Source organism: Perca flavescens, chromosome 16 (genome assembly GCF_004354835.1).
Source record: "Perca flavescens isolate YP-PL-M2 chromosome 16, PFLA_1.0, whole genome shotgun sequence".
Lineage (NCBI taxonomy): Eukaryota > Metazoa > Chordata > Actinopteri > Perciformes > Percidae > Perca > Perca flavescens.
The window spans coordinates 2,402,047-2,428,518 of record NC_041346.1 but is presented as its reverse complement, the minus strand read 5'-3'; the positions used below and the strand labels follow the sequence as shown (position 1 = coordinate 2,428,518).

Sequence of the window (26,472 nt, the reverse complement as noted above, 5' to 3'; positions counted from 1 at the left end):
TTCAGGAGGCTTTTCATGAATAGAATATGTTTGTATTTACTGTCTGACTGCTCCCCAGCTGCTGCTGGATTCCCACTGATGCTGCTCACGTATTCAGGTGTGTTCAGCAGGAAGTCATCAGCCGGCTCAGCCAGAGAGGGCATTTGGATCAGAAACAGCCCTCCGCTAAACTAAAAACTCACCGAAAGTGTCCTCCACAGCGCTGCCTAGGAGGGTCTGATAGTCCACACAGAAAAAATCGTGCTCTGGTTTATTGGCTGTTCTTTAAATCAATCACTATCGTGTTTGGTGGCACTAAGCACCGGGCATAGCCCGCTTTATTCAAAATTACTTTTTTTTTGTCAACATTTTTGTTGCTTTTTTCGACTTTTGTGGCATTTTTGTTGACATAAAGCCCTACAAAAGTCGGCAAAAAAAGGTTCCTTAGCCATGATAGAATTAAGCAAATCAAGCAAAACAAAGATTACATTTTTAAAAGCAGCTGCCACACAGCCGACGCAGCCTGAATATGAAAACTCTGCTTCTTGAGTCTCAAAGTCGGCAAATCTGCCAAATTCTGTCAAATGCTGTCACGTAATGACAGTCTGAAAAACAGTTTCCTGTCTTTTTGGTTTGGTGCACAACTATTTATTGGGAACCTATATGCGGGCCGGATCAAAATCTGCGAGGGACCGTATTTGGCCCCCCGATTGGCAGCCCTAGTTGTGTCGTGTTGAGGTTCAACTTTTTTGCCCGAGGACCGTGCATCTTTCTCTGTTATTTCTTCGTTGAGAGAACTGATCTGAGTGAACATCTGTTTGGGCCTTTTCAATTGATAATTAGCCTTGATTCTACTCATTATTTGATGTATTCCTGTCATAGAGCATGACAAGTTATTTTGTGCACACAGGCAAAGAAATGATGGGCTTAATCACCAGACAACAACTACATCAGATTTGTTTGTATTTTTTGTATTTTTTTTACTTTTTAATGAAAACAAAAGACAGTATATTTTTTCTCCCCCCCGCAAGCACAGAGTGGGAATCAAACAGAAGCAGCTGTTGTTTGTTTGAATCTCAGGAGAAAATCTGCAAATTAACCTTCGGGTGTTTGTGGTCTCCTTCCAGCCGCGCCTCCCTGCTCATCCCCGTCCTTTTCATGTCTTTGTCTCAGCATCCCCTCCGAGTCCGTCCCTGTGTTCGCATCACATTCATATTCTGTTGACACTCTGCTCCCAACAGCCGCTGCCTGCAAACATTACACGATGTTTACAGCAAACAGGGAGAGTCTGTGTCTCCAGTATGTCACGTCGGGGATCGGCTCTTAAAGTGAATGGTAAAGGGAAATTTCACCGCTGGAAAGCTGAATATATCTTTAAATTGGGTCACTTATGTAGTAGAAATGTGAAAAAAAAATTGAAATTGGTGCCTTCTAGGTCAAGATAAGACAGAAAATGTGTTTTTGGCTCATATGGATGAAAGACACCAAATCCCAGAATGCACTTGCTTTGCTGCTGTATGAGGCCACTCCCAAGCCACGCCTGCCCTTTACAGACAGACAGTGAGACGATCAACTCAACAAGTGTGTTTTATTGTCATTTCAACCATATACACGAAAAAACGTTTCACCGTGGCTCAAGTGGTGTTACACATTTAAAACATGCTTTTTTTGGCCACAGCTGATATATTATCCGGACTTCTTTCAGCGGATTGATTGATAGCTCCAGAGTGAACAGATCTGTGTCCATGGCAACGCTCTGCTATGCATGGCAACGGTGTGTTATCCTTAGCAGCGGTCTGTTGTCAAGAAATAACAGACATTCTACATTAGAATTCAACCAAGCCATGTAATAAAAGAAGGCTAACTCATAGCTACTAGCATTAGCTCTTGGTGGGCTGTGGTATAAACATCGAGTATAAACACAGCCGTACATTTGCGTGGGATGTAGCTAGAATTGTCGGCATTTTACAGTCACAAACTCCACCAGCAGTTAGCAGTTAGTTGGATACAAATCACCCCATTTCTGCAACAGGCAGTCCGGGGTAACACAGCCCACCTCCACTAGTAGTCTTACTCGGTGACAGCAGGCTGGATTGTCCACAGCAATATTTCCACAACAACAAAAACACAGCACAGCCGTCTCTGAACTCGCGTTGGGAGTTTGGTTGAAGTTGGATGTAGTCCAGTTTGTTTAATGAGCGGACACTTGCAAGCGCGATTGGTGAACAGATGGCTGGCTAGAATTAGCTTTCCACCGGCACACTCGTTCAACGCTCCCCACTGATGAGGTCACTTTACCGGCCACAGGAATCGAGCACCACCGCTGGTCTCCGTGCAGGCAAAGCTTGCGTAGTGTGTCGAGTATTGCGTCCGTAATAAAGTGTCCTGCATATTCTCCGATGTGTTCCAATGTATCCCGGTGGTACATGTGTGTGGTAGTTTGAATGCACATAATTGTTGTTCTAAAATTTCCAAGACTGTATGGCTGCAGCCTGGAGCGTCCCATATCATGCCATCCCGTCTACTTTTCAAAATAAAAGCTCGCGTCCCAAAATTTCCGTCGGGATGAACAGTTTCTGCTCCTGCTCAGAAGCTAAGCGAGCATTCAAGATGGCTGACACTCGTTTTTTCCTCGGCAATCTCCGGAAAAAGCTGACAGTCCAACCCCCTTTGGGCTATGCGGAAGTGGCTCCTAATACACAATGAATACAGGCTGTAGTCTTTTGCCTCTGGGCAAAAAAGCCTCAGATGACGCAAAAATCGTCATTTTGCGTCATCTGAGGTTTTTTTCCAGACTCTCAATACAGAGATCTTGCCTCTCAGGGGGACATGAGGGAGGGAAGCATGGTCATTCAAAAATACTACCGGGGTTCTACTGATACACAGCTTAATGCTAATCGGTGAAGTTTCCATTTAAATTAGTGCCATGAAAATGGCACTGCTCATATGACGGTAAGATATTTTATAGCTTCTCAAACTCACTCCATGTTTCTGAAAAGTATTGTCTAGGGCTGGGCGATTAATCGAAAATGTATCGCCATCGAAATTCTGAAGCTGTTATTGATGTATTTTTCCCATGACGACAATTTTGATAATTTATTTTTGTTGATAGGTCTACTTTCTCCTTAAAAACATTCTACCGCGTGTGCAGGGTCCGGAATTAACACTCGCCAGTCGCCAAATGCGGGGGCGGGCCGACACGCACACACACAAACACTGGCGCACACACCAGACACCAGCCACTACCTTCTGTTTACTGATAGCTAGCGTTTACCTCAGGCTAATTCATTAGCTAGTACGTGGTGATTTTTGGCCTTACAAAAGAAAGCACAATGAAATGAAATGTTAACCGATCATTAACCGTTGACCGACGAGCAGGAAACGGAGTCTCAGTTCACCCGTCTGGGAGGCTCTGATACACTTTCCGCACTCCGTGTCCGCGGACAGCTGTAGCCACTTTACAGAAACCACTTGCAGGACCGACACAAGTCCACAGCGGCCCGCGGCATGTATGTCCGAGCCCGTCTCCAGCGCCTCCACCTGCAGGTTGTTAGCTGTGTGTCTGCCTGGTTTACTCTCAGACGGACGATTTAACTCGCCGGTCCTCACCGATATAGTTTCATGTGTCACGTAGCTCTCCACAAGCAGAAAATAGAGGAGCTTAAAACGCAACTTGCTGGTACAAAGTTAGTACTAACAAGTTAATTAGCAATTACGAAATAGATTGTATAGCCTATTTACATTTTTATCATGCAAAAGACGTTTTTTTAAAACTTTATACAAAACAATTTAAAAACGCAGTGTCCGTCGTCAAATCACAAAAGAAATTCAATAATCGGTCATTTATTGTTATCGAGGTAAAATGTGCAATTAATCGTGATTTTGATTTTAGGTCATATCCTGCAGCCCTAGTGTTGTCAATAGAACAGTCATTTCTAATCCCAGGGCATGCACGCATTAGATTTGAAATTAGCAATTTACAAATATGTAGCCAATAGAAGGGGACTAAAGACCGCGTGAGCACTAATGAACTAATAATAATCACTATTAAACAACAGCCACAGTCAGCATGTTTTCATATGACTTTTATTAGTAGAACTAGTACAGTACCCATTGAAAATGTGCCTGTTTGGAACAGGCGATTACATGGTATTGCTACTTGTAGAAAACGACTTACAAAAGGACCCCAAACCACTTAATATGCAACTCCACTGTATAGCCTACTACTGACTTACAGTGTAGGCTACGTCTACATCAGAGGAAGACGTAATTCTGTATTTACCTGACAGAGAACGCTGCAGATTCAGAATGTAATCACAAAATATCACAATGACAATGTGGAGTAATCAGACATTAGCCTCATGGTGGTTTGCTGCCTACCCGGCACGTTACGAGAGTTAATCAGCACATATCTGCATTAATCAACCACCAGAACCGAGAGAGAGAGAGAGAGAGAGAGAGAGAGAGAGAGAGAGACGGTGTTAGCTCGTGTTGTATGATCAGTGTTAATTTCCATACAGGTTTAGTGGCTTGACGGTTAACGGTGAAGTGGGGGATTTGATTTGCGGGGGTGTTTTGGTGACAGTAATGTTATTAGAGTTGTAATTTAGCAGTAGATTAATTAACCCGACCCAGGGTGAGTCTGATGAAAAGTGCTGTGTCTTCCCGGTTCAGCTCTGAGAAGGAATAATCTCCGAGATTACTTTATATTCTGCCTCTGGTTAGAAGTGGTGAATGTAGGATACAGTTTGATATTTAGTGTTGGCAAATGGCTTTTTGTTGAGTTTTTTCTGGGCGAAATAATAGACGCTGAAAAGCGTAGGGCCTTTGTTTCGCCAACCTTATTCCACACCGGTCACGATGTTCCGTTCTGCTATCCGCTCTGCTTCAGGAAAGTGAAGAAAAGTTAGTTTGGTATATCCAGCAATCATGTAGCTAACGTTGGAAGCAGGAAAAGACCTACAGATAAAATAAGAACAAAATGCATATCGATGAAAACACTTCGCTGTCATCGGACATGGGACAAGCCCATTACTCCAGTCTCTCTCTTGCATTTACATTAAACTAATACATAAGGAATATGTGGTGCTAATATGCCCCATTACACGTAGTGTTGTATTTTTTTTCTTCCAATGAGATGCTGATGAATAGCCACAGTGTGGCGATGTATGGAGCTGTGTGTGTGTTCTGACTCCACAGGGCAGTGACCATGATTAAGATAACAAATGTGTGTGTTGTTTCCCCGTGATAATGAGTGCAGCCCGGCTCATTAGCCGCTTCCTGTTAGCGGCTTAATGAAAGCGACATAGCCAGCGCTGCATCTATCAGTCATGTATATTCAGTGTGCTGCTGTCAGCGCTAGCTGCTGGTAGCGCTGGATGCTAATGGAAAGAACTATGAGAGACTTTCACTTTTCATACTTTAAGAAACCTGCTGATACTTACATACTTTTTACTTAAGTGAGGTTTTAATTGAAGGACTTTTACTTTTAGTATTTATATTAATAATTTATATATATATATATATATATATATATATATATATATATATATATATATATATATATATATATATATATATATATGTATGTATGTATATGTGCACAGCAGACAGTCAAACACGGATCGGTTTAGTCTATTGGTTCACAGTGATTGTCTCACTTCACTGTGGAATCAAGTCACTCTCTAGGAAAGAACACATACATACACACACACACACACACACACACACAGGTTTGTGGCACTATCTTTGTGGGGACCCATCATTGACATAATGCATTCCCTAGCCCCTTACCCTAACCTTAACCATCACAACTAAATGCCTAACCTTAACCCTTACCCTAACCTTAACCATAACCTAATTCTATCCCTAATCCTAAAACCAAGTCTTAACCCTCAAACAGCCCTTTAACCTTGTGGGGTCCAGCATTTTGGCCCCACAAAGCTGTCGGGACCCCACAAGTGTACTGGACTCCCGGTTTTTGGACCCCACGAATATGGTTAAACAAGCCCAGACACACACACACACACACACACACACACACACACACACACACACACACACACACACACCCTTCCTGGTTGTGGTCTGCGGGGGCTCCTCTCCTGATTAATTACAGGCTCTGTGAATTACTCTGGGTGTTTTAGAAAACATTTAACGAGCCGCCAAACTCCCCCGCTGAGCCACCGGCCGGCGTGCTCCGCTCGCCCAAAAACACTGAGCCGCAGATTGAAAGACATGAAAGAGAGAGAGGAGAGGGAGGGAGGGGGCGGGGTCACAGAGCTCCTGTGGAGAGAGGGAAGTCTTCACTAACACAGAGGGAGGATTTAAAGTCTGTCAATATGTCCATCGGTCCAGCCAAGACCAGGGTGTCTTCAGCCAATCACAATGAATGAAGTGCCAAAACTGTTCACCCCTCTCAGATATTTATATGCGGAGCTGTTTCTCTGTGGCTCCATAAAAACAAGGTTGTCCTGGAAGCTGTTTTTAATACAAAAATAACTTCAATTTAATGTAAAGGACCATGGGGACGTGGAGGGAACAGAGGGATAAAAACGCTGTAAGTAAGTACACAGGGTTATATAAAAGAGTAATATAAAGTACAGGCTAAAAGTTAGTGCTGTGTTATTCTACCAGATTAAAGTCAGTTTCATCTGATCCATCTCTGTGTGTTCGGTCCAGATAGGAGGTGGAGTCCAGGCTTTGTTTAGCTTAGCTTAGCACAAAGACCAAGCAGGGGGAAACTGTTAACTAGCTCCAACAAAAGTTTAAACACTCCTTTCAACAACTCCAAAGCTTTCTCATTGTCATAGTTTCATCTAAACAGGTGTAGAAATAGAAAAACAACACATAGACGTTGTTTAGCTAGTTCCCAAATTTCTTCATCCTCTCTTCCTTTCTTTGTTCTTCTTTTCTCCCTTTCCTATTTCTCCACTCAACCTTCATCCCCAAGTTATAAAGTTATTTTAAAATAGGCTGAGGGAGTGATACCATGATCATCTGAACAGACCCAACACTTTGGCAACACAGCGCTGTGGAGGAGGGTCTGGCTAGTCCACACAATATTCCGGGATAGGAGAAAACCGTGCTCTGGTTTATTGGCATTTCTTTAAACCAATCACAATCGTCTTGGGCGGTGCTAAGAAGCAACGGTGCCTCTGCAAAATAGCCTCGTGAAGGAACTTGTTTTGGAGGAACGTGTACGTTCAAAGGTTGTTTTAGTCGTACTCAGAACAGAAAACTCAGACTGGACGGATAGTCTAGCTAGCTGTCTGGATTTACCCTGCAGAGATTTGAGGAGCAGTTAAGCATAGTCCTCACAAATCCACCGGCGGTTAGAACACCAACACAAAGAAAGAGGAAGGTAAAGGTCCATAAAGAGGAACATCCGGCAGAACCTCCAGTGGCACCTAACCCTTACCTTAACCCTATCCCGTAAATGAAACGTCATCGATATAGACTAACATGTATACCAACATACAGGTGTTCAGTCAATGCTACCCATCCAGTGTGTTTTAGAGTCGATTTAACACCGGCTTTTGAGGGCAACAAATTAGCTTTCTCTTAGCATTTGGAGGGCTCTGATGCCTTGTCACAATTATTTGGGCGGACAAACGTATTGGTGGATTGGTTCTCCTGGATACAGGTTGCAGATTTGCACGATTCCCCAAATGTATTCCACCCTAAATCCCATGACATCCAGGTGACATGATGTAACTCAGCTAGAGATCTTAGATGGCAGTTAATACATTACAATGGCCTTCATTTCTTCATCCTCTTTAGTCTCTGAATCTGTCTTTCTTTCTTTTCAGTAATCTAACCATCCTCCCTCAGTTAATCAGCATCTCTTTATGACCTGTCCAGATGTTACGGATCAAAGCGTCGCCGGCTCTTTGGTTATGTTCAGACTGTTTAATCCATCTCAGATTGTCCAGTGTTCGCATGCTGCTGCTCATGTCTTTCTGGCTGGTCACAGGTTATAAAATGTTGGCCTCGTAGACGAATCAAATCATCTTGACCCATCCTTTGTCTCTCTAAGCTCTATAATCCAGGATTTAAACTCAATCAAGTCATAGAGGGGGGAAAAAAGGATTTAACGTGACCTGCTCGGCATTTACTAACCATCATGCTCCGTTCGAGCTTAAAGACCATGTGTTACCTTGCAGAGAAACGTCTTCCTCTGCTTGTCCTTTGAAAGAACACACGTCTCATGAAAGTGAGAAGTGTGAGGTGACCGGTTACAGACATCTGTTCCTTTTCACCATCTGTTGTCATCTCTCTCGGCGCTGCACATTGTTTGGATGTTTGTGGCGAATCTTGGGAGATTTCTGTTCCCTCTCGCCAGTCAGATCTCCCTCCAATTCATTTGTGTTTGCTGTCCTTAATCCTGCCATCTGTGTGTTCTTTTGTTTGGGAATTGATATTATGTAAAATGGCTCTTGCTGCTGGTTGGAGGTGAGTTAAGTAGTGAAGGTTATTCTGATGCTTCAGTTTAAGCACAATCTGTGGTTTCTACAGCTGATTTTACAGTGCAATGATTTCTGATTCCTTCCTTCCTCCCCCTTTTCCTTACCTCATCCTACACTTGTAGTGTAATATGTTTTTTCAAGCCCTATTTCCCCATGCATTGGTGTCTTAAGTGACTAATGTGGACAAAAATATTTGAAATTGGTCCAGTATTGAGCGAGTAACTGCAGCCGTGAACCAGGCTGCAAATAGACATTGTCACAATCTCTGTCCACTAAAAGTTCAGATTTTGCCGCTGACAGACTCAGATTATTATTAGTTTTGTGTCTAAGTGACTGATGGGAACAACAATCTTTGAAATTGGTCCAGTATTAAGCCTGAACGCCGTAACCAGCAGCCACAGACCGGGCATTAATGTAAACGTATGGGGCAAATGTTCAGCATCAGTTAGCGTCCACTAAAAGTTCTGTTGTTGCCGCTGACAGACCCAGATTATTATTAAGTGTCTGACAACATTATGGAAAGGATCCCTACAGAGATAGACCTTTTTGTTAAAGAGAAAAATCCTTTTTTTGTAACCAGAAACAGCCTCGAAATCGCCATCGCCAAACTCGCCAGACTCCATTTGAATAAACAATACTTTTAGCGTGTATAGAGCCAGCATATTTTCACATGTAAATGGGTGAATTAAAGGTGCAGTAGGTAAGCCTTATAAAACAAACTTTCTGTCATAGTTGGTGAAACTGACCCTATGTTTGAGTAGAACTACATGAAGCAGGTCATTTAAAAAAAAATCCAGCTCCTCTGGCACCACCTACAGCCTGTAGTGCGATTTGCGAAAATCCACCGCTCTCTGTTTAGATGGACCAATCAGGGCCAGGGGGGGTGTAAAACTGCGTGTCAATCACTGCTCATGCACACACATTCATTCTCCCTTGTTGTAGCAGGGTCTTAGGAGACCATTTTGGGCTTCAGCAGAAAAGGGGGAAGGGACTGAGAAGTTGTTGATGTTCAAATGTTTTGGCTAAGTCCTGGATCTTCACAATCCTACCTACGGCACCTTTAAGGGTTTATTTCAACGGGATTTGGGCATCGAGAATCAATTCCTACTTAGAATCGTTTCAGAAATTACGATTCCAGTGGAATTGTTTCTTTATTGGAATCGTTTGGAAGATTTGGTTTTCAAATCCGATCAGCGGTTCCAAATTTGACATGCCCAAGTTTTGGTTTTTGTAGCGGCCAGGCGCTTGTGTTGAATCCATTAAGCACAGTAAGCGACGCTTTAAAGTGTGGCTTTATTTTACGTTAAAACTTCAAACCACCATTGAATCAAAACAAAACGTCCCTCTTATTTGTGAAATAAGCATGTGACCCGTTTCAACTCCACCTGTCAACGAATCGAGAATCGATGATAACCGGAATCGAAAGGAGGAATTGGAATCACAATTGTTAAAATCCCAACGATGCCCAACCCTAATTTCAACCAACCCAGAGTGGTGATTGTTGGAACAGTGGAAAGACGAACCAAGACGGCTTTGAATCAAGTGTGTTTTCTGATGATTAAATTACTGTTTATTTAAGTGGACTCTGCTAGGTTTGGCGATGGTGATTTTGGGGCCGTTTCTGGTTAAACAAAAATGATCTTACTCTTTAACTAAAAGTCTATCTCTGTAGGGATCCTTTCAATAAAGCTGTCAGACACTGTAAAACTGTAAACTGAACGTAAGTTGAAGGTTTGCATTTTGCCGATAACTTTATATTGTAGCTTGATTTGCCTCTTGCTTATAACACTGGACCAATTTAATTGATTTAAACAGAAAAATAGCGCCCAGGTTGAAAAAACCTGAAGCTACCCTTTAAAGAATAATGCTTCAGGCTGCAGTTTGTATCTATACTCAGTAAGGGTGGGGGGAAAAAATCAATACAACATAGTATCACAATATTTTCTCTGGCAATACTGTATCAATACACAGACGCCAAGTATCGATCTTTTATTATATACATTGAACATGAGAGTTTAACCTTTTGGTACTAGAATAATAAGATTGATTGTTATTTCAGTCCACTAGATGGAAAATTGAAGTGAGATGAACAAACCAGACATTTTTTTCTTTAGAAAAAACAGGTAATGAATTGCAATATATCGCAGAATATCGCAACATGTTTGAAATCGCAATAATATTGTATCGTGACATAAGTATCATGGTAATATCGTATTGTGGGGCCTCTGGTGATTCCCAGCCCTAATACTCAGCAGCATGTTTGGCCTTTGACCCTGCACTGCTCTCTTTCAGTCTGTGTTGGTTTCTTTCTCTCTGTGATGTCACAGTTTGTCAGCGTCCTCCTTCCTTCCCTCCTTCCTTCCTGCCTCTTTGTCTGCAGCGATTACCGTCACCCGTTAGTCGGCACGGACAGCTCCGGCTGGGATGGACCGGTTAGCTTGTCCTCGGGCGTCTCGGCCCCGGCTGTGTCTTCCAGCATGAGCACAGCTGTCCTGATCGGACAGGATTTGGGTCAGGGCTGTCGGACAGCGAGGGCCGCGCTGAGCTGTTTAGACGGTACCCATATCCACTGTGTCATCACGCAACGATGGCCGCCGCTGTCCGTTTAAACGGCTTGCCGTGGCAACCAGATGGAAGTCGGTCTTCTTGCTGTGAGCTGCAGCCAAGAGAGAAAGCTCCAAAACACAGCTGCCTTTCATTTCTGTGTTCAGACCGCAGAGAGCAATCCGTTAGAGAGTTTTTTTTATCAGCGTTAAAAACAGCAGTAACGGGTGGAAGTGGTAAATACAAATAACAGCAGAGTCTAAAATAATAGAACAACCAGAGAAAAGCCAAGAAAAGTTGCTAATATAGGCTGGGTAAAAAAACATTGACTGGGCTGGAGTTACGTGTATGTACCATTACTTATTAGATAGCACCCTGAGGTCGTATATTTAACTCTTTAATTAAACCCTCTTCCTGTTTTTAGTATGATTTAGAATGTACCAATTACTATTCCTACCATTTGTCCAAGGCCTCGCCGTTCTAAATCACAATATCTAAATCACAATACAACTTTATCCCCAAAATCAACTCAAATCTAATAACTGGGATTGTTTTTAATATTCATGTGACAAGCAAGACCCACATCCAGATGTTGGGTCTGGGAACTCACCATTGGCAGGGCTCAATCCGAGGGGCGGGATAAACAGTTGTCTTTCAAATTCCCTCTGCACGCTATAGGATAGCGCTATAACCAACCAGAGCAACACTAGCTGATAGGTTAAACTTTAAACTCCGAACACATCTTCCTTTTTTAAGAATGACTTCAGTGTCGTTCTGTGTTCTTTTCTCAAAGAAAAGCTGAACTCCAAGTCTTCCAGAGTCGCGGCCAAAGACGATTCGAAAGTCCACTGTTCCCAGCAGCAGCAGCCATCTTCTTTGTTTTCAAGTAGCAGGGAATTCACGCGGAACCGTCGCAACTCTGCCGTCATTATATTAAGCCCCGCCCACCGACTTGATATACACGATGTGATTGGCCTGATCAGAGTTTGGTTTTTCCAGCTCGCAAGCCAACGGAGAGTTGCTAGACTGACCCTGGCTGCAAATTACATTTGCTGCTGCTAGGGGGCGTCTAGATTTCTAGGCTCCCTAAACCTTATAATGGCAGGGGAAAACCCTGTATGTATTTAAATTAGTATTCTACCTAATTGTTTGTGCAGTGTTGACTGGCTTTAATGCACATTCTGTAATGTGTTGGACCCCAGGGGAGTTAGTTGACTGCCATGGCATGTATTTAGATGGCAGTTAGTGCTGTGGACATTTATCAAGACCATAGGTTACCATAGGTTACCATGGTGGAGCAAACTTCAAATGATACTCAATGACATAGAATCTACTCATAAAACTGGCTTTATTAGTAATAAAAGCCTGTCTTTAATATCATTTGAAATGAAGGCCGGTTCTCTCTGTAGATGAAAGCAAATTAAGGCCTGTCCACTGTTTTTTGCGGTGTTCCTTGGTGGTTTTGACCTTCAGTGATGCTGTAATCACTTCTCTCTCAGCTCTCTTTGTGATGAAAAATCATTTCCCCTTATTATGAGCTTTGACCTGTTTGTTTGTCTGTGTGGGTCAGAGAAGGATCAGAGGAGCAAAGCTTAAAGAGTGAGCTTTTACTGACCCACAGATATTCGTGTTAGATCTTTGAATAAAAAGTCCGGTTTTTCGGTTTCACTCTTAAGCAGCGCTGTGTCTTGCTGCAGTGTTCTTGAGCCAGGCACTTATGCCTAACTGGGTAACTGTAAGCTTGAACAGTTTCCAGTTTAACCTATAGATGGTAGTCTTGCATTGCCAGACCTTCCTCCACGGCGCTGCGGAGGACGGTCTGGCTAGTCCACGCAACATTCCTGGATAGGAGAAAAACGTGCTCTGGTTTATTGGCATTTCTTGGTGCTAAGCTCCGGACGGAGCCATGGTGCCTCTGCTAAATAGCCTCGGGAAGGAACTTGTTTTGGTGGAACATGTGTACGTTCAAAATTTGATTTAGTCATGCAACAGAAAACTCAGATTGGACAGATAGTCTAGCTAGCTGTCTGGATTTACCCTGCAGAGATCTGAGGAGCAGTTAACCATAGTCCTCACAAATCCACCAGAGGTTAGAACACCAACACAGAGGAAGAGGAAGCGGACGGACATCTGGCCGAAGGGACGTCCGGCGGAATTTTGGCAGGACCGAAGCAAACCCGGAAATGAGTATATTATGCACAGTAGTGATTGGGAGATGGACAAATGGTATCAAAGTCCCGCCCCAAACGCAAGTCAAATACAGTTGTCAATAATGACGTTTCACCAAATAACTAATAAAAACCCAACTTATTATTATTATTAAAAAAAATTGCCATGTACTTTGGCTTTTTAGTTTGGCCCATGTCCCGTCCGCTAACATGGAGGGGGCGGGTTTTAGAACGTATACTGCAGCCAGCCACCAGGGGGCGATCCAGATGTTTTGCCTTCACTTAAACAGTCTATGCATCAACCGCTGGTTTAACCCAACATGTGTTACTAAACACTATGCAAATGATACAGTCCTTGAGATATGAATTCATTTCTGACATTCTGTAATTGCCTCTCTCTGTAGGACAGAACAAACAACAGACTGATGATTTAGCTATCTTTGGGGACACAATCAGTTTTCCTCGTATTGCTCCTGTCCCTGTCCCTGCCTACTTCCAGATCTAATTTACACATTGATTACTGTTCAGATTTGTTTTTTGTGCTCGCTCAGTGGTTCTGCCCAAAGTGAATGTAAAAGGTGCAGCAAGAGAAATATTAGCAGCGTGATTTCTTATAAGGAGTCTTCTGTTAGTACTGAAATTCATCTCTTCACTCAAACTGCTGACACGTGAAGCAGCAGAGGGTCTCAGTGTGACTTGGTTTTGAGCGAGAGTTTGTTTTCAGTATCAGTTTACTTATAAAAACAAAGACCTGTTTTTTAAGAATATTTTTTGTGGCTTTTTTGGCCTTTTATTTCATAGGACAGCTGAAGACAGAGAGAAGGGCCACGGGTCGGACTCAAACCCGGGCCGCTGCAGTAAGGGCTGAGCCTTAGTAAATGAGGCATCACTTTTTAATGGACACCCTGCTGCCAATTTTAGGCAGAACTACTGCATGCAGTGGTGCAGCCTTGTCATTTAAAGAAAATGTCGTTCCTATAAAACTAAACTGCATTCTCAATAACGTTTCCAGGGAAACGCAGGGTGCACGCTGCCCGCACTGACGAGCTGCGCGTTCCATTTTGACATGGATGGCTGGAAAGACCGGTCGAGCAGGTTCGCCTGTAAGAACATCTGTATGATTCTTCATGTGTAGATCACAGGGAGTCAAATGGCCCAAAATATGTGGAAAGAGAGAGGCACCAGCACATACATTTAACGCCAGTGATGGAAATGTTTGTGGTGCATAATTGTCATAATTGTCATAATTATCGTGTGTTTGGGTCCTTCTGAAGCTCCGCTAGCAGCAATGTTAGCCCTTCACTCTGGTATGATTGGGGCTTTACAACACATTAACTATTTCAGACGCAGAGTGAATATTAAGGTGTGTGTGTGTGTGTGTGTGTGTGTGTGTGTGTGTGTGTGTGCGCGTGTGTGTGCGTGTGTGTGGTGAGTCTCAATGGCTGCACTTAATGACAGATAACTGGTGTTTAAGTGCAGATATAAAGAGGCGGCTAACGGGGTTTCTGTTCACACAAGGAGAGTAAAACTGCGACTGTGTGTGTGTGTGTGTGTGTGTGTGTGTGGATGTCCTTCACTGGGTACTATCATTACCACCCCCCCCCCACACACACACACACACAAACACACAGCAGATGTTCATTGAAATGAACGATGGACCTGATTTCCATTTGAATGTTGAGTGGAAGTTATTATGGTGCAGCTACAGAGTGGCAGCATCATTGATAGTGTGTGTGTGTGTGTGTGAGAGAGAGAGAGAGAGAGAGAGAGAGAGAGAGAAAGATGAAGCGAGATCCCAACAGCACATTAGTTCCTTATTGTTTTTAAATGGTCTTTATCAGCTCACGTTAACTCTTTTATAGAAAAAAGAAGCCAGGTGAGCTTGTGTATCCAGCCGATGTGGAGTCAGGCTCGTTGTGGATGTGTCTCATTCCCACATGAACGGCTGCCCTCAGCTGTTTGCAGCAGGAAGTAGGATCGCCTTAACGCGGCGGCGTCCTGCCTGTCCTCGCCGGTGTGACAAAGACCTGCCTGAAAACACGCTTCTGTTAACACGCCTCCTCAAGTAATCGGTGATAAACAGGCAAAAAAAACATCCATACAATCAACGGGAATAACGCCAAACTCAACAAAGGCTGCTGGGTAATGGGTCGCAGAGCACTCATCTTCCATAGTAACGAGGGAGATTGTAGGAGAGAAAGAAACACGCAGCTTTTCCTCTTTACCTTTCTAACTTTTTTGTTTTCAAGCATTTTCACCGTTATTTGACAGGAATGAGAACCGGTGCGTGATTGGTTGAGTTCTGCTCTCTTTTAGTGGCTCTGACTAATTCCTGAGGCCTATCCTACGGAGCAAGATTTGGGGTTACCGAGGTAACTTCAGGTGTAGTCTCGCTTTGCCAGACCCTCCTCCAAAGCACACCGAAGGAGGGTCTGGCTAGTCCACACAGCATTCGGGGATGGGAGGAAAACGTGCTCTGGTTTATTGGCATTACTTTAAACCAATCACAATCGTCATGGGCGGCGCTAAACTCCGCACAGAGCCGCCGCAAAATAGTCGTGCAACAGAAAACTCCGATTGGACAGATAGTCTAGCTAGCTGTCTGGATTTACCCTGCAGAGATCTGAGGAGCAGTTAACCATAGTCCTCACAAATCCACCAAACTTACAGTAATACAAAAGTATTACACAATTATCAAAACCTTACACTGAAGGAGCAAATCATCGGCCCAGATGTGCCCCACTATAAGCCCAATGTCAGCCTCACACTTTTTGCAAAACAATACACACAGTGATTTGCAAAACACTATACACACTTGTATATATTAGACACAGAAGTGTATCATGATGTCACTTCCTTGTTATTACTGATCCACATCACTAACTAGATTACAACTTGCACTAACTGTATATTGACTTCACTACTTCTCAGCATTCATATAGACTATTTATATATTCTGCATTATAACTGATCTACATCACTAACTAGACCACAAGACTGTCTATTCATGTATATTGTGTTATTACCGTACCACTTTCACATATACATCATCTTACTTACACCTTTATGTAGCCTGTTGTATTCTTTTTTTATACTACGTATATTGAATGTGAAACTGTATGTTGTCCTGCATGCTTCTGCTTTTCTTGCCCAGGTCGCTGTTGCAAATTACAACCTGTTCTCAACGGCCTTAGAACCTGTTCTCAACCTGGTTAATTAATTAAAGGTTAAATAAAAAATTCCAAAGCACTGACTGTGACCACGCCTTCCATCCATCAGGTACGCAAACACAAAGGTGTAATACCATTCCAGTTTTCACCAGTAATATTATAGGTTACCTAAATATGAAATGAATACACTGTCAATGCTTATGCATTGACTCGAGCAGCAATTTTCTCCCACACCATTCTAGCTATTTTACCGCAACCGCTGTGTTGCTTTTTTAATACATGTTCAAACTCACTGTTTGTGCGCATGAGTATTTCCGCCAACCAGTTTGTTTGTGGTTGTTACCATGGTGAATCGTAGAATCATGGCTCCATTCATGCTGCCTTTTATTGTGGTGGTGCACGCACTTAGCTCTGACGTCAACCTACTCCGAGTTGATTGAACCAACTTAAATCAGCTGTTCTGGAACCGAAAACTCAGTTTCCGTCTCAGGGTAAATCAACTCAGACATCAGGGTTACAGGGTTTATTAAACCTCCTTCCTGAAACGGACCCCTGTAGAAGCTGTATGAACACTGGGACACATGTTGTTGTGATTCTCCATGTTGACTGATTTGGGTATATGGAGAGGAATATATTATATTTTCCTCAGTCTGCGGCATTGCTCTTGTGTAGTGTCTGGGGAACTTATTGTATATTTGCACTTTCTCTGTGTACTTCATTTACAGTACTCTGATCACTGAGATGTAGAATTGCTAAAAGTGTTTTAGGTTGGCAACAGCAGTGTGAATTAAGTCATATGAAACGTGTGTGTTTCATATGGTAACAAAATATGTTTTTTATAATTTATTATACTAAATTAGTGTTATTAGAAATATGTTTTTGCAAAGGGTCTGAGGTGTTCTGCTAATTGTGTGTGTGGTTGTGCTAATTGTGTGTAGTGTTAAAATAGTGCTTAAGCAATCAGAAAAAAAACCCTGTAAAATTCAAACAAAAAATTAAAAAAAAGCGGAAGGAAACTGAAAATACATGCATTCCGCGGAATTTCCTGCACCACCGGAGCAATCCCTCGGGAGCAGGTTATGTTTGAGGTCAGAGATCACCCGGTATAAAAGCATCACTTACTGACCAATCAATACTCCATGGATAACAACGTCACCTCTCTTATACCCTTTTTCCACCACCAACAAGAACCTGGTGCCGGTTCAGAGTTGGTTCGACTGATGAGCCTCCAAAGAACTGGTTTGCTTTTCCACAGGCTAAAGAGCCGGCACAGAGCCAGGTCTTACGTCACTGTATACGTCTCATCTTTCCCAGCAACGTTAGCGCGGCGGCGCCAAACACACCATAAGCAATGGCGGACGTTGCTTTGCTTTTGATGTTCATGGCTTTGCGGACCTACATCGGCATCCAAACTCGGTGGATCCAACGTGTTCGCGCGGCTCACCTTTATAGTGCAAGAAAGCAGCTTGTTTCCTCCTCTGACCACTGCTGTTGTTGTTTAATCGCGTCCATCGGGTCTATCTGCTAATTCAAGAATGGCGGTCACAAGTTTCTGTTCGTCTTATTGGTCACGGTAACCCCGCCCCCAGCCGCTGACGTAAGCGGTTCTTACTTCTGGCCCAGCAATGATTTAATGCTACTTAAAAACCACTTTTACTGGTTCGGAGCTGGTGCTTTGGTGGTCGAAAAACAAAGAACCGATTTGAAACTAGGCTCTGGCTCCAAACCAGCACCAGCTCTGCCTTGGTGGAAAAGTGGTATTAGAAGATCCGGTGGAGCTCGGTGCACGGAGAGAGAGAGGTTGCGCTCAGAAAAGCATTTAGAGGCCAACATAAAGGCGCTGACACACCAACCCGATAATTGGCCGTTGGACAGTCTGGCGAGGTCGGTGACTCGAGTCTGTTCGGTGTGTCCCGTGCCGTCGTCAGTCGGAGGAGCCATCGGCCTTCATTTTGGCCGACCTGACTTGCTGGGTTGGAGGGCAGGCAGTCGGACTCCATGACTAATCTGATTGGTGGAGCGCTAACCTGGAAATGACGAGCAGAATGAGCGTGACTAACGCCTCTCAAAATCTGATGAAAGTCTTCTAAACTGACCTTTGTCGATCTGAAATGAAGACAGATTCAGGAACTGCACGGCCTATTTCTCTCTTCAAATGTTTTCAGAAACACGTTTCGGTGAACTATCTTCGTAAATTATGAGATCGTATTGTGAACATATTATGCCCGGTTAAAAAATCTGGAAGTAGCCAGACCCACCTGACTCGTTCGTCCAATCAGCTGGCGGTTTTCATTTTTTGGGCGACAATACAGATTAGCACCGCCTGCTGTTATGGAAACGTATTACACGCTCAAGTCGGGGTTGCGTCGGTGGGTCCCGGGGAGCCGACTGATCAGTCCGACTGGCTTTTCTGCCGACGGTCGGCCGTCTGGTTGGCATACGTCAGGGGCTAAACCCGTTGACATTCCCTGATGGGTATCTTTATGAAAAGTACAGATTCTCAGCGGAGGGAATTCGGTCTCTTTGTCAGCGTCTTGTGTTGCCAATGCGACACTTCGGGTTTGAATGATGTTTTCATGTTTGTTTTGTATTTGCTCCTCATGACTGCTTAATCGGGGCCGCGGTTGTTAACGGTAACGGTAAATAAATCCTTGCCTCGGAGTACGGGCCTCTGGGGTTGCAGCCTGGGTTGTCTGAGCATCTGTGTGGAGTTGCTGGCCGAGTTTAAAGGGAATCGTTAGCTCTTAATTAGAGCATTACTGCAGGGATCCAGCTACACCTCCAGATAAGGACGCATCGATGGGAGACTGGCAGACGCTACTCGCCCCCTCGGCTAACTTTCTACCTCACCTCTCTCTCCCCCCTTCGTTCATCTAGCTCTTGTCCTATTTTCTTCATTTCCAACACCTTTTCTTCTCTCCGCCTCTATTTTTTTTCTTTCTTTCTATTTTCTTCTTTTGTCGCTCCCCCTCTTTCTCTTCTCTCCCTGTTTCCTCTCTACTTTCTTCTCATCGTCTCCCCCTTTGCTTTTTTTCCTGTCATCCCCTCTGTAGCTCTGTCTCTTCCTTCTCTCGTATTCCCTTCTTTCAACTTTTCAACGCGTCTGTCTTCCTTTTTTCCCCTTTTCTCCTTCTCCCTTATTTCTCTCCTCCTTTTTGTTCTCTGTCTGTTTACATTTTCTTCTTCTTTGCTTTTTTCCTTTCCTTCTTCAGCCTTTCTTACCTTTTACCTTTCTTGCATTTTTCCTTTCTTGATTTCACTTTTCCTATCTTTTTTTCCTTCCTTTGCTCTACTTTCTTTGTCCCTTCTTTCTTTCTTTCTTTCTTTCTTTCTTTCTTCCCATCCTCCTCCCATCCTATCTTCCATTCTTCCTTCTCTTCGTCTTAAAGTACAGCCAACATTCACAAATGGGTGTAATATTCTGGTGTCCACGTACTTTTGGCCATGTACCATATGCTATGTGTGCTAATATTCAAAAGTGCTCAGGAAGCTGTTACACACACACACACACACACACAAATATACACACACAAACACTGTATTAGACGACGGATACCCGAACCAAGCCTGTCGGGATCCGATGGTACCCGACGGGCCGGGCCAGGTTTTGGACAGATATTTAGAAATGTCACATCAACGCGATAAGGCATTGAACATTTTAAATTTGAAACAGCTTATTATGTAGGTGTGCGCCTGTGTTAACGTGTGATTGTTTCCCCGTGTGCGCTGATGAGCTCATCTGTTGACATTTCCAAATGCCTTCCTACAAACGTACATGTGTCATTAGTATGAGAACAAAATGAGATTTTAACTGTGTGGGGCTCGGGTCGGGCTCGGACAGAAATGTCTTAATGCCTGTCGGGCTCGGGCCGGGCTCGGTTACTGCTCTGTCGGACGCGGGCCGGGCTCGGACAGAAACACGATCCACTTTCTAAACTGTATACATCTGAGTCCTGTTTGGAACCAATTGAATATGAAATGGTGCTTCAGTCCGGAGAAATCCTTGTGGAGTTCCTTTGTCGTTCATTTGTTGTTGTTTGTTTCTGCAGTGCCTCCTCAGTTCCTCAACTACCCGACAAACACGTACGCCTACGAGTCCACGGACATCGAGCTGGAGTGTGCAGTGACAGGAAACCCGCCGCCGACCGTGCGCTGGATGAAGAACGGAGAGGAAGTCATCCCCAGTGACTACTTCCAGATAGTGGTGAGTCACACTGGAATAAATAAATACTAGATGGATACAGTATTTGGTAGGGATGCCCCGATCACAGTATTGGATTGGAGACAATTTTGACAATTTTGAACTGATCGGGGATCGGCATTCACCCAGTTTACTTTACTCCGATCATGTATACAGAGCTGCCAACTTTTCCCAAAACCTTGGAGTGAGATTTGGTGGGGATAACCCCAATTTTGCTGCGTACAAAGCAAATTTCTTTGGCTCATTCAGCATCATTACTGTCAGGGTTTAAATTGTGATTTGTTATGTGTGTGTGTGTGGGGGGGTTCTCCCTAGGGGAGTCCGGGGGTATAACCCCCCGGGAGATTTTTTTTTTTAAATAAACCATTAAATGGCACTTTCTGGAGAGTTTTGTGGAAAGAAATGGAAAAATCGAGTTTTACATGATATGTGCAAAACTGCAAACTTTGCATTGTTGTAGTATCAACAGGTATTAGGGCATTTAGCTTTTACATTAACGTTAATCAGTTATCACTTGATTACACATTGTATTACCTTGTTATGATATAAGAAGTGACCCATACATTGTGCCAAACATAATGTGCCACATGAAGAGACAGTGCAGCATATGACATATGATTCAATCAAGGTCTTTCCCCACCACAAGGTCCAGCAGAAAATAGACTGAAAAATACCAACAGCAAGACAAAAGACACAGCATGGCTCATTTTGTGCATGTGTCATATCACAGCCTTTCTCAAACTTTTTTTGTGCCAAGGCCCAGTAATGTTTGGCCCTCGTCCTCTGTGCCCATGCGTCCATTTTATGAAACATTTAATGAATTATTTACAGTTACATTTAGAGATGCACAGAGGTTAAAGATGCACAATAGTTACCCAAAGTCTCCCAGTATTCCCCCCCACTGGATTTTTATTTTACCTATTTCTACGCTTTTTTACATCAATTTAGCCTATGCTGGAAACAATTGAAAAAATTGAAAAATACGGCCCTCAGGCATTCTTTATTACTTTCAACTGTTCTCTAGTCTAGTAGATGAACCTTTTCTAATTTAGCGTCCTCTCTCTGAGTCAACAATTTACTCTTCCCTCCTCTTTTGCGTCTTTTGTTGGGGAAGTAGGCTGAATCTCTTTAAATGTGCATGTGGCACTTATTCATGTAAATCATACATTAATTAATTTTAATTAATTTATAAGCCCCTGGACTTCAATAGCTCAGATGTGTTACATCAGATTTCTGCTCATGTTTACAACTTTGTGCACATTCAAAATATAACTCCTCCCATCTGTGTTCTCCGAGATTTGGAGAGTTGTAATATAGTCTGCTGTGCATGTTGTCTCTCTGCTGATATGGTAGTATCTCATTCAGACCGTCTGACAGACACAGAGGACCATTTGGGTCTCTGGTCTCTGACAAAGTTTAGAGGCGGCTGTACGCTGCTCTTCATCAGAGGTAGAGCACGGACGCACCGCGTCACTGCCCACATCAGAGCGAGTCCACTACAATTAACTGAAGTTACTACACTTACCAGCCGCGCTGCTCACCTCTGAGAGTGGACACAAAGCGACGGACGGGTCTGTAATACTCAAAGCATACCTGAAGCCGGGGGAATGCGCCTGGGATGGCTCGTGAAGAAATGTTCTCACATTCGCGACATTTCCAAAATTCCAGACAGAGAGCGCTCTTGAACCCCCTCCCCGTCTCTGAAAGCATAACTAGTCGATCACGAGCGGCTCAATAGATCTGTAGATAAACTCATCTTTCAGGCATTTGACCGACTGGGTTGCAAAAATGTTTTCCCACAATGGCCACGCCAAGACCCGCCCTTCAATAGCATTCACACACTACTATTGGCCAGGCGTCCTATCCCCTGACCAATCAGCTATCCTAACCTTAACTATTCGAGGTGAAATGCCTAACCCCAACCAATCGAGCTGCTTTGTAGGGCGGGTCTTGGCGTGGCCATAGTGGGATTTGTAATTTTGCGACCGGGTTGACACTTCAGCGTGAGAAATCGGGGGTGTGGCGTGTGAACGTGTGAAACCAATCAAATGCGTGTGTCTCACGGCCAATGCGTGAGAGTTGGCAGCTCTGTGTATATAGTAGTATATGTAGTGATCGCCGCCTTTACTCACGCACTCCCTGTGCCACAAACGCGCCGCCAGACTGCCTGGATGCCGGCACTTTCAGAAAAACATGGCGTGGCCAATCACCAGTGTCTGTCCAGAGAGATTCTCGTTGCTTGCAGGCCTTGGCAACAAGTTAAAAAGTCCGTCTTTCTTAGTCACCCGTTTTTTACAGATGCGGGTTACTCTAATTCTCCACACTTCTTTCGGGATTCCACCCCGAAACCACGCTTTCAGGCTGTAATTCCCTGGAGCCGACATTGGTAAACTCGATAAGACACAAAGGGACTCCTGGATAGCTCAGTTGTAGAGCGGACGCCCATATATAGAGGTTTACTCTTCGACGCAGCGGGCCCGGGTTGGACTCCGACCTGGGGCCCTTTGCTGCATGTCTTTCCCCCCCTCTCTCTCTCCTTTCATGTCTTCAGCTGTCCTGTCAAAATAAAGGCAGAAAATGCCAAACAAAAACAATCTTATAAAAACAAGATTGACTATAAAGCACAAGAGGCATCACTAAGAGTAGTTTTCATTGTCCAGCGGGGAACTTCACCAGCTGCACTAGGTTAAATGTATTAAGCTTAACCAAAAACTGGTGTGCAGCTCTATTTTCTGAGCAAATACAAGCATTGGATTGGGACTCGCTATCGGCAGATATTCAATAATTAAAAGATCGGATCGGGGGGGGTCAAAAAAGCTAATCGGGACATCTCTAGTATTCGTGTTTAAAAAGAGAAAGTGAGAGCAGCAGAGTGGTGAGTATGACTCATAATCATGACCACATAACATAATATGATAATTTAGATATCATTTACAGTAGGGTTTAATTCCGGGAAACGGGATTCCCGGGAAATCTGATCAAAACCATTTCCCGTTTCCCGGAAAATGTTATGACGGGAAACAGGAAATAAAATAAAATAAAAAAAGGCAAGGAGTACGTGTCTATTATTATCATACGGTAACGTTGATGCAGGCGACGGTAGCTACGGTAATACAGGCTCCCTAAATCATTATACAGGCTCAATACATTCATTCATTAAAGAAGAAGAAGAAGTTCGTTACGCAGCACGCACTACGCAGCTGGGCTACCTAGCTCCGCTAATGATGTCTGCGACCAGCTTTGTTTGGGAGCATTTTGAAAGACCGGACAATGAAACAGCTCAGTGCAAGTTGTGTGACCGGTTTATAAGGCGTATTTGTATTTGGTTAACTTTGAGTGATTATTCCCGTTTGCAGCCTCTTACACATCCTCAACAGGCACAGAATGGATTTCGATAACGTAATGGTTTAGAAATCATTCAATATTTTGTTAGTTTGTATAATAGATTTCCATAAAACATTGATTATATAAGGGTTGCCTAGATTTTCAGAAGACAAGTCCCAGACATTCCACCTGGCATTTCATAATTAGCGCTGCAGCAGATGTCACGCTGCAGCACGCAGCTCACTTGATCACGCAGCAGAATTGATCATTGCAAACTGTGTTGATAATGGACATAAACTGTGTTCTTTAGTCCTAAAAATGATACAAATAATATAAAAAATTTCAGTTTGGGATTTTGGGAACGCATATTTGAATGATATCGATACAGGGGCTAAAAACAAACCAAAAAAACAACCATTTCTCGGCCATTGCCCGCCAAAGGGTATTCCAGGGGTTATACTTTTTGTGCTGTTTTATTAACTTTTCCCTGTGTGTTTAATGGTCTTAGCCAGACTTTGTCGTATGTTTGAAAGCTTTTATTGAAACGTTGTATGTGTCTGTTCTTCAGGACGGCAGTAATCTGCAGATTTTGGGTTTGGTGAAGTCAGACGAAGGATTTTATCAGTGCGTTGCCGAAAACTCAGCCGGCAGCTCGCAGGCGATGGCTCAGCTGCTGCTCCGAGAGCCAGGTAGGAACACACACACACACACACACACACACACACACACACACACACACACACACACACACACACACACACACACACTCACAGCTGAAACATGCGGTGTCCCTCTCGCTTATCATTGATAGAAACAACCTGCTACCATGACCTGTTGTCTTAATTTCCTTTTGACCATGCTGTATTTCCTGTGACATCACATCTGCATATCTTAATTTTGCCGTCAGCGTTTGGGAGTAACGGAATACATGTACCGGCATTACGTATTCAGAATACAAATTATGAGTAACTGTATTCCGTTACAGTTACAATTTAAATAGTTGGTATTTAGAATACAGTTACATTGTTGAAATCAATGGATTACATGACGATACTTCTCTGGTTCACCAGTTTATTCACTCTCTAAATAAATTAAGGCAACTCCATGCATTTCCCAGAAGCCCCAATATAAAAACGAAAAAATTAGCTATTTGCGTGATCAGTCACAATGGAGTCGGAACCGGCACAACAGAGCCAGGGCAGGAATGAGTTTCTATCTTGGAAATACAAACAGCATTTCACACCAAGAGAAGGTAGAACAAAATATAACTATGCAGTGCAACCTCTGCTTGCCAGCAACTAACCTCCTTTCAGCATCCAAAGACTCCACCTCCAACCTGAAGGAGCATCTTAAGTACGTTTTGTTTTTTATTAGCCAGGGGAAGTTGTCTGCTGTAGTTTTACTGGTCACCTTGAAAAATGTAGAAGAAGAACAACAAAATGTTGAAATTTCGACCCAGAAAAACACAAAGTTGCATGGTCGACGGGAAGATAACCTAAGGGTTAAAATAATGGCCCGCTTGCCTGCTCCTCCGGTAACTTTAGCAGTTAGCAGGGTTAGCATGGCAACGTTAGCCAGGACCAGTCGGGATCACTTTAGTGTCTCGATTGTTTTTGAGAATAACCAACTCGGGTACTCTAGCTATATAATTCATTGTGAGTACACAAGTGTTGAAATGACATAAAATGCCCATCCCTAGTAGCTGTGATAAATTAGCCTGAAGCTAATGCTTAGCTACCTGTTCAGGAGGAAATTAGCCAACTCGGTGTTCTTTTGGGCTCTAAGCTGTCTCCATCTTTTAAATCCATCTCCAATATTTACCCAGATGGGTTTGTTACGTCTCTGGTCACGCAACTGTTAGAAACCTGCTGTTTTTTTTATGTCAGGTAGAATCTATCTCCGTTAATACCGTTCATACCGTTACTTTTTACTCCACTACATTAATCTGACAGTTTTAGTTACTATTTATTATTTAAGCTATTATTCATTACAGATTTCTGCACACAGAACACATGTAGTTTCTAAAATCTGATATTTGATTCTAAAGTAAACTAGCCAACAAGATAACGGCTACAAGTCCAGCTGAGATGATGAGACCATTAAACACACAGCTGGTTGGATCCTTTACTCTTTCTACAATGGGAGGAGAGTACTTTACTTTTAATACTTTAACATTTTCCTGATTATACTTACACACTTTTACTGTAGTAACATTTTTAATGCAGGACTTTTACTTGTAACAGTTTTTTTTTTTTTTTTTTTAAGTGTGGTAGTAGTATTTTTACTTAAGTAAAGGATCTGAATACTTCTTCCATTATGAAATCATAATTACAAGTATTTTTTTTATTGACTTTTCATTTGACTTTGCAGTTACAACTTTAATAAAGACCTAGACCCCCTTGACCCCTCCCCCCCCCACAAGTAGTTGGACTTCTTTAGCTTTAAGTTTTGACTTGAAGATTTTTGAGTGCTTTTTATTATCTGCTCTAGCTTTTCCAACATTTTAAGCACAGATATGGTGATAGCAGCCCAAAAATGATGTGATAAAGAGACGCAAAACTACCACAAAGGGACACAAACCGACTACAAAGAGACACCAAATGACCACACAGACCCAA

The 26,472-nt window shown here is 43.1% G+C and overlaps 1 protein-coding gene across 1 annotated transcript in view; it reads left to right on the top strand.

Moving 5' to 3' along the window:
• dcc (DCC netrin 1 receptor) overlaps positions 1-26,472 on the top strand; it is a 224,859-nt gene that overhangs the window by 33,839 nt on the left and 164,548 nt on the right. The window contains exons 6-7 of the mRNA XM_028602136.1: positions 20,379-20,533; positions 24,423-24,543. Coding sequence (XP_028457937.1) covers positions 20,379-20,533; positions 24,423-24,543 — 276 coding nt within the window. The remainder of the gene's footprint in view (positions 1-20,378; positions 20,534-24,422; positions 24,544-26,472) is intronic.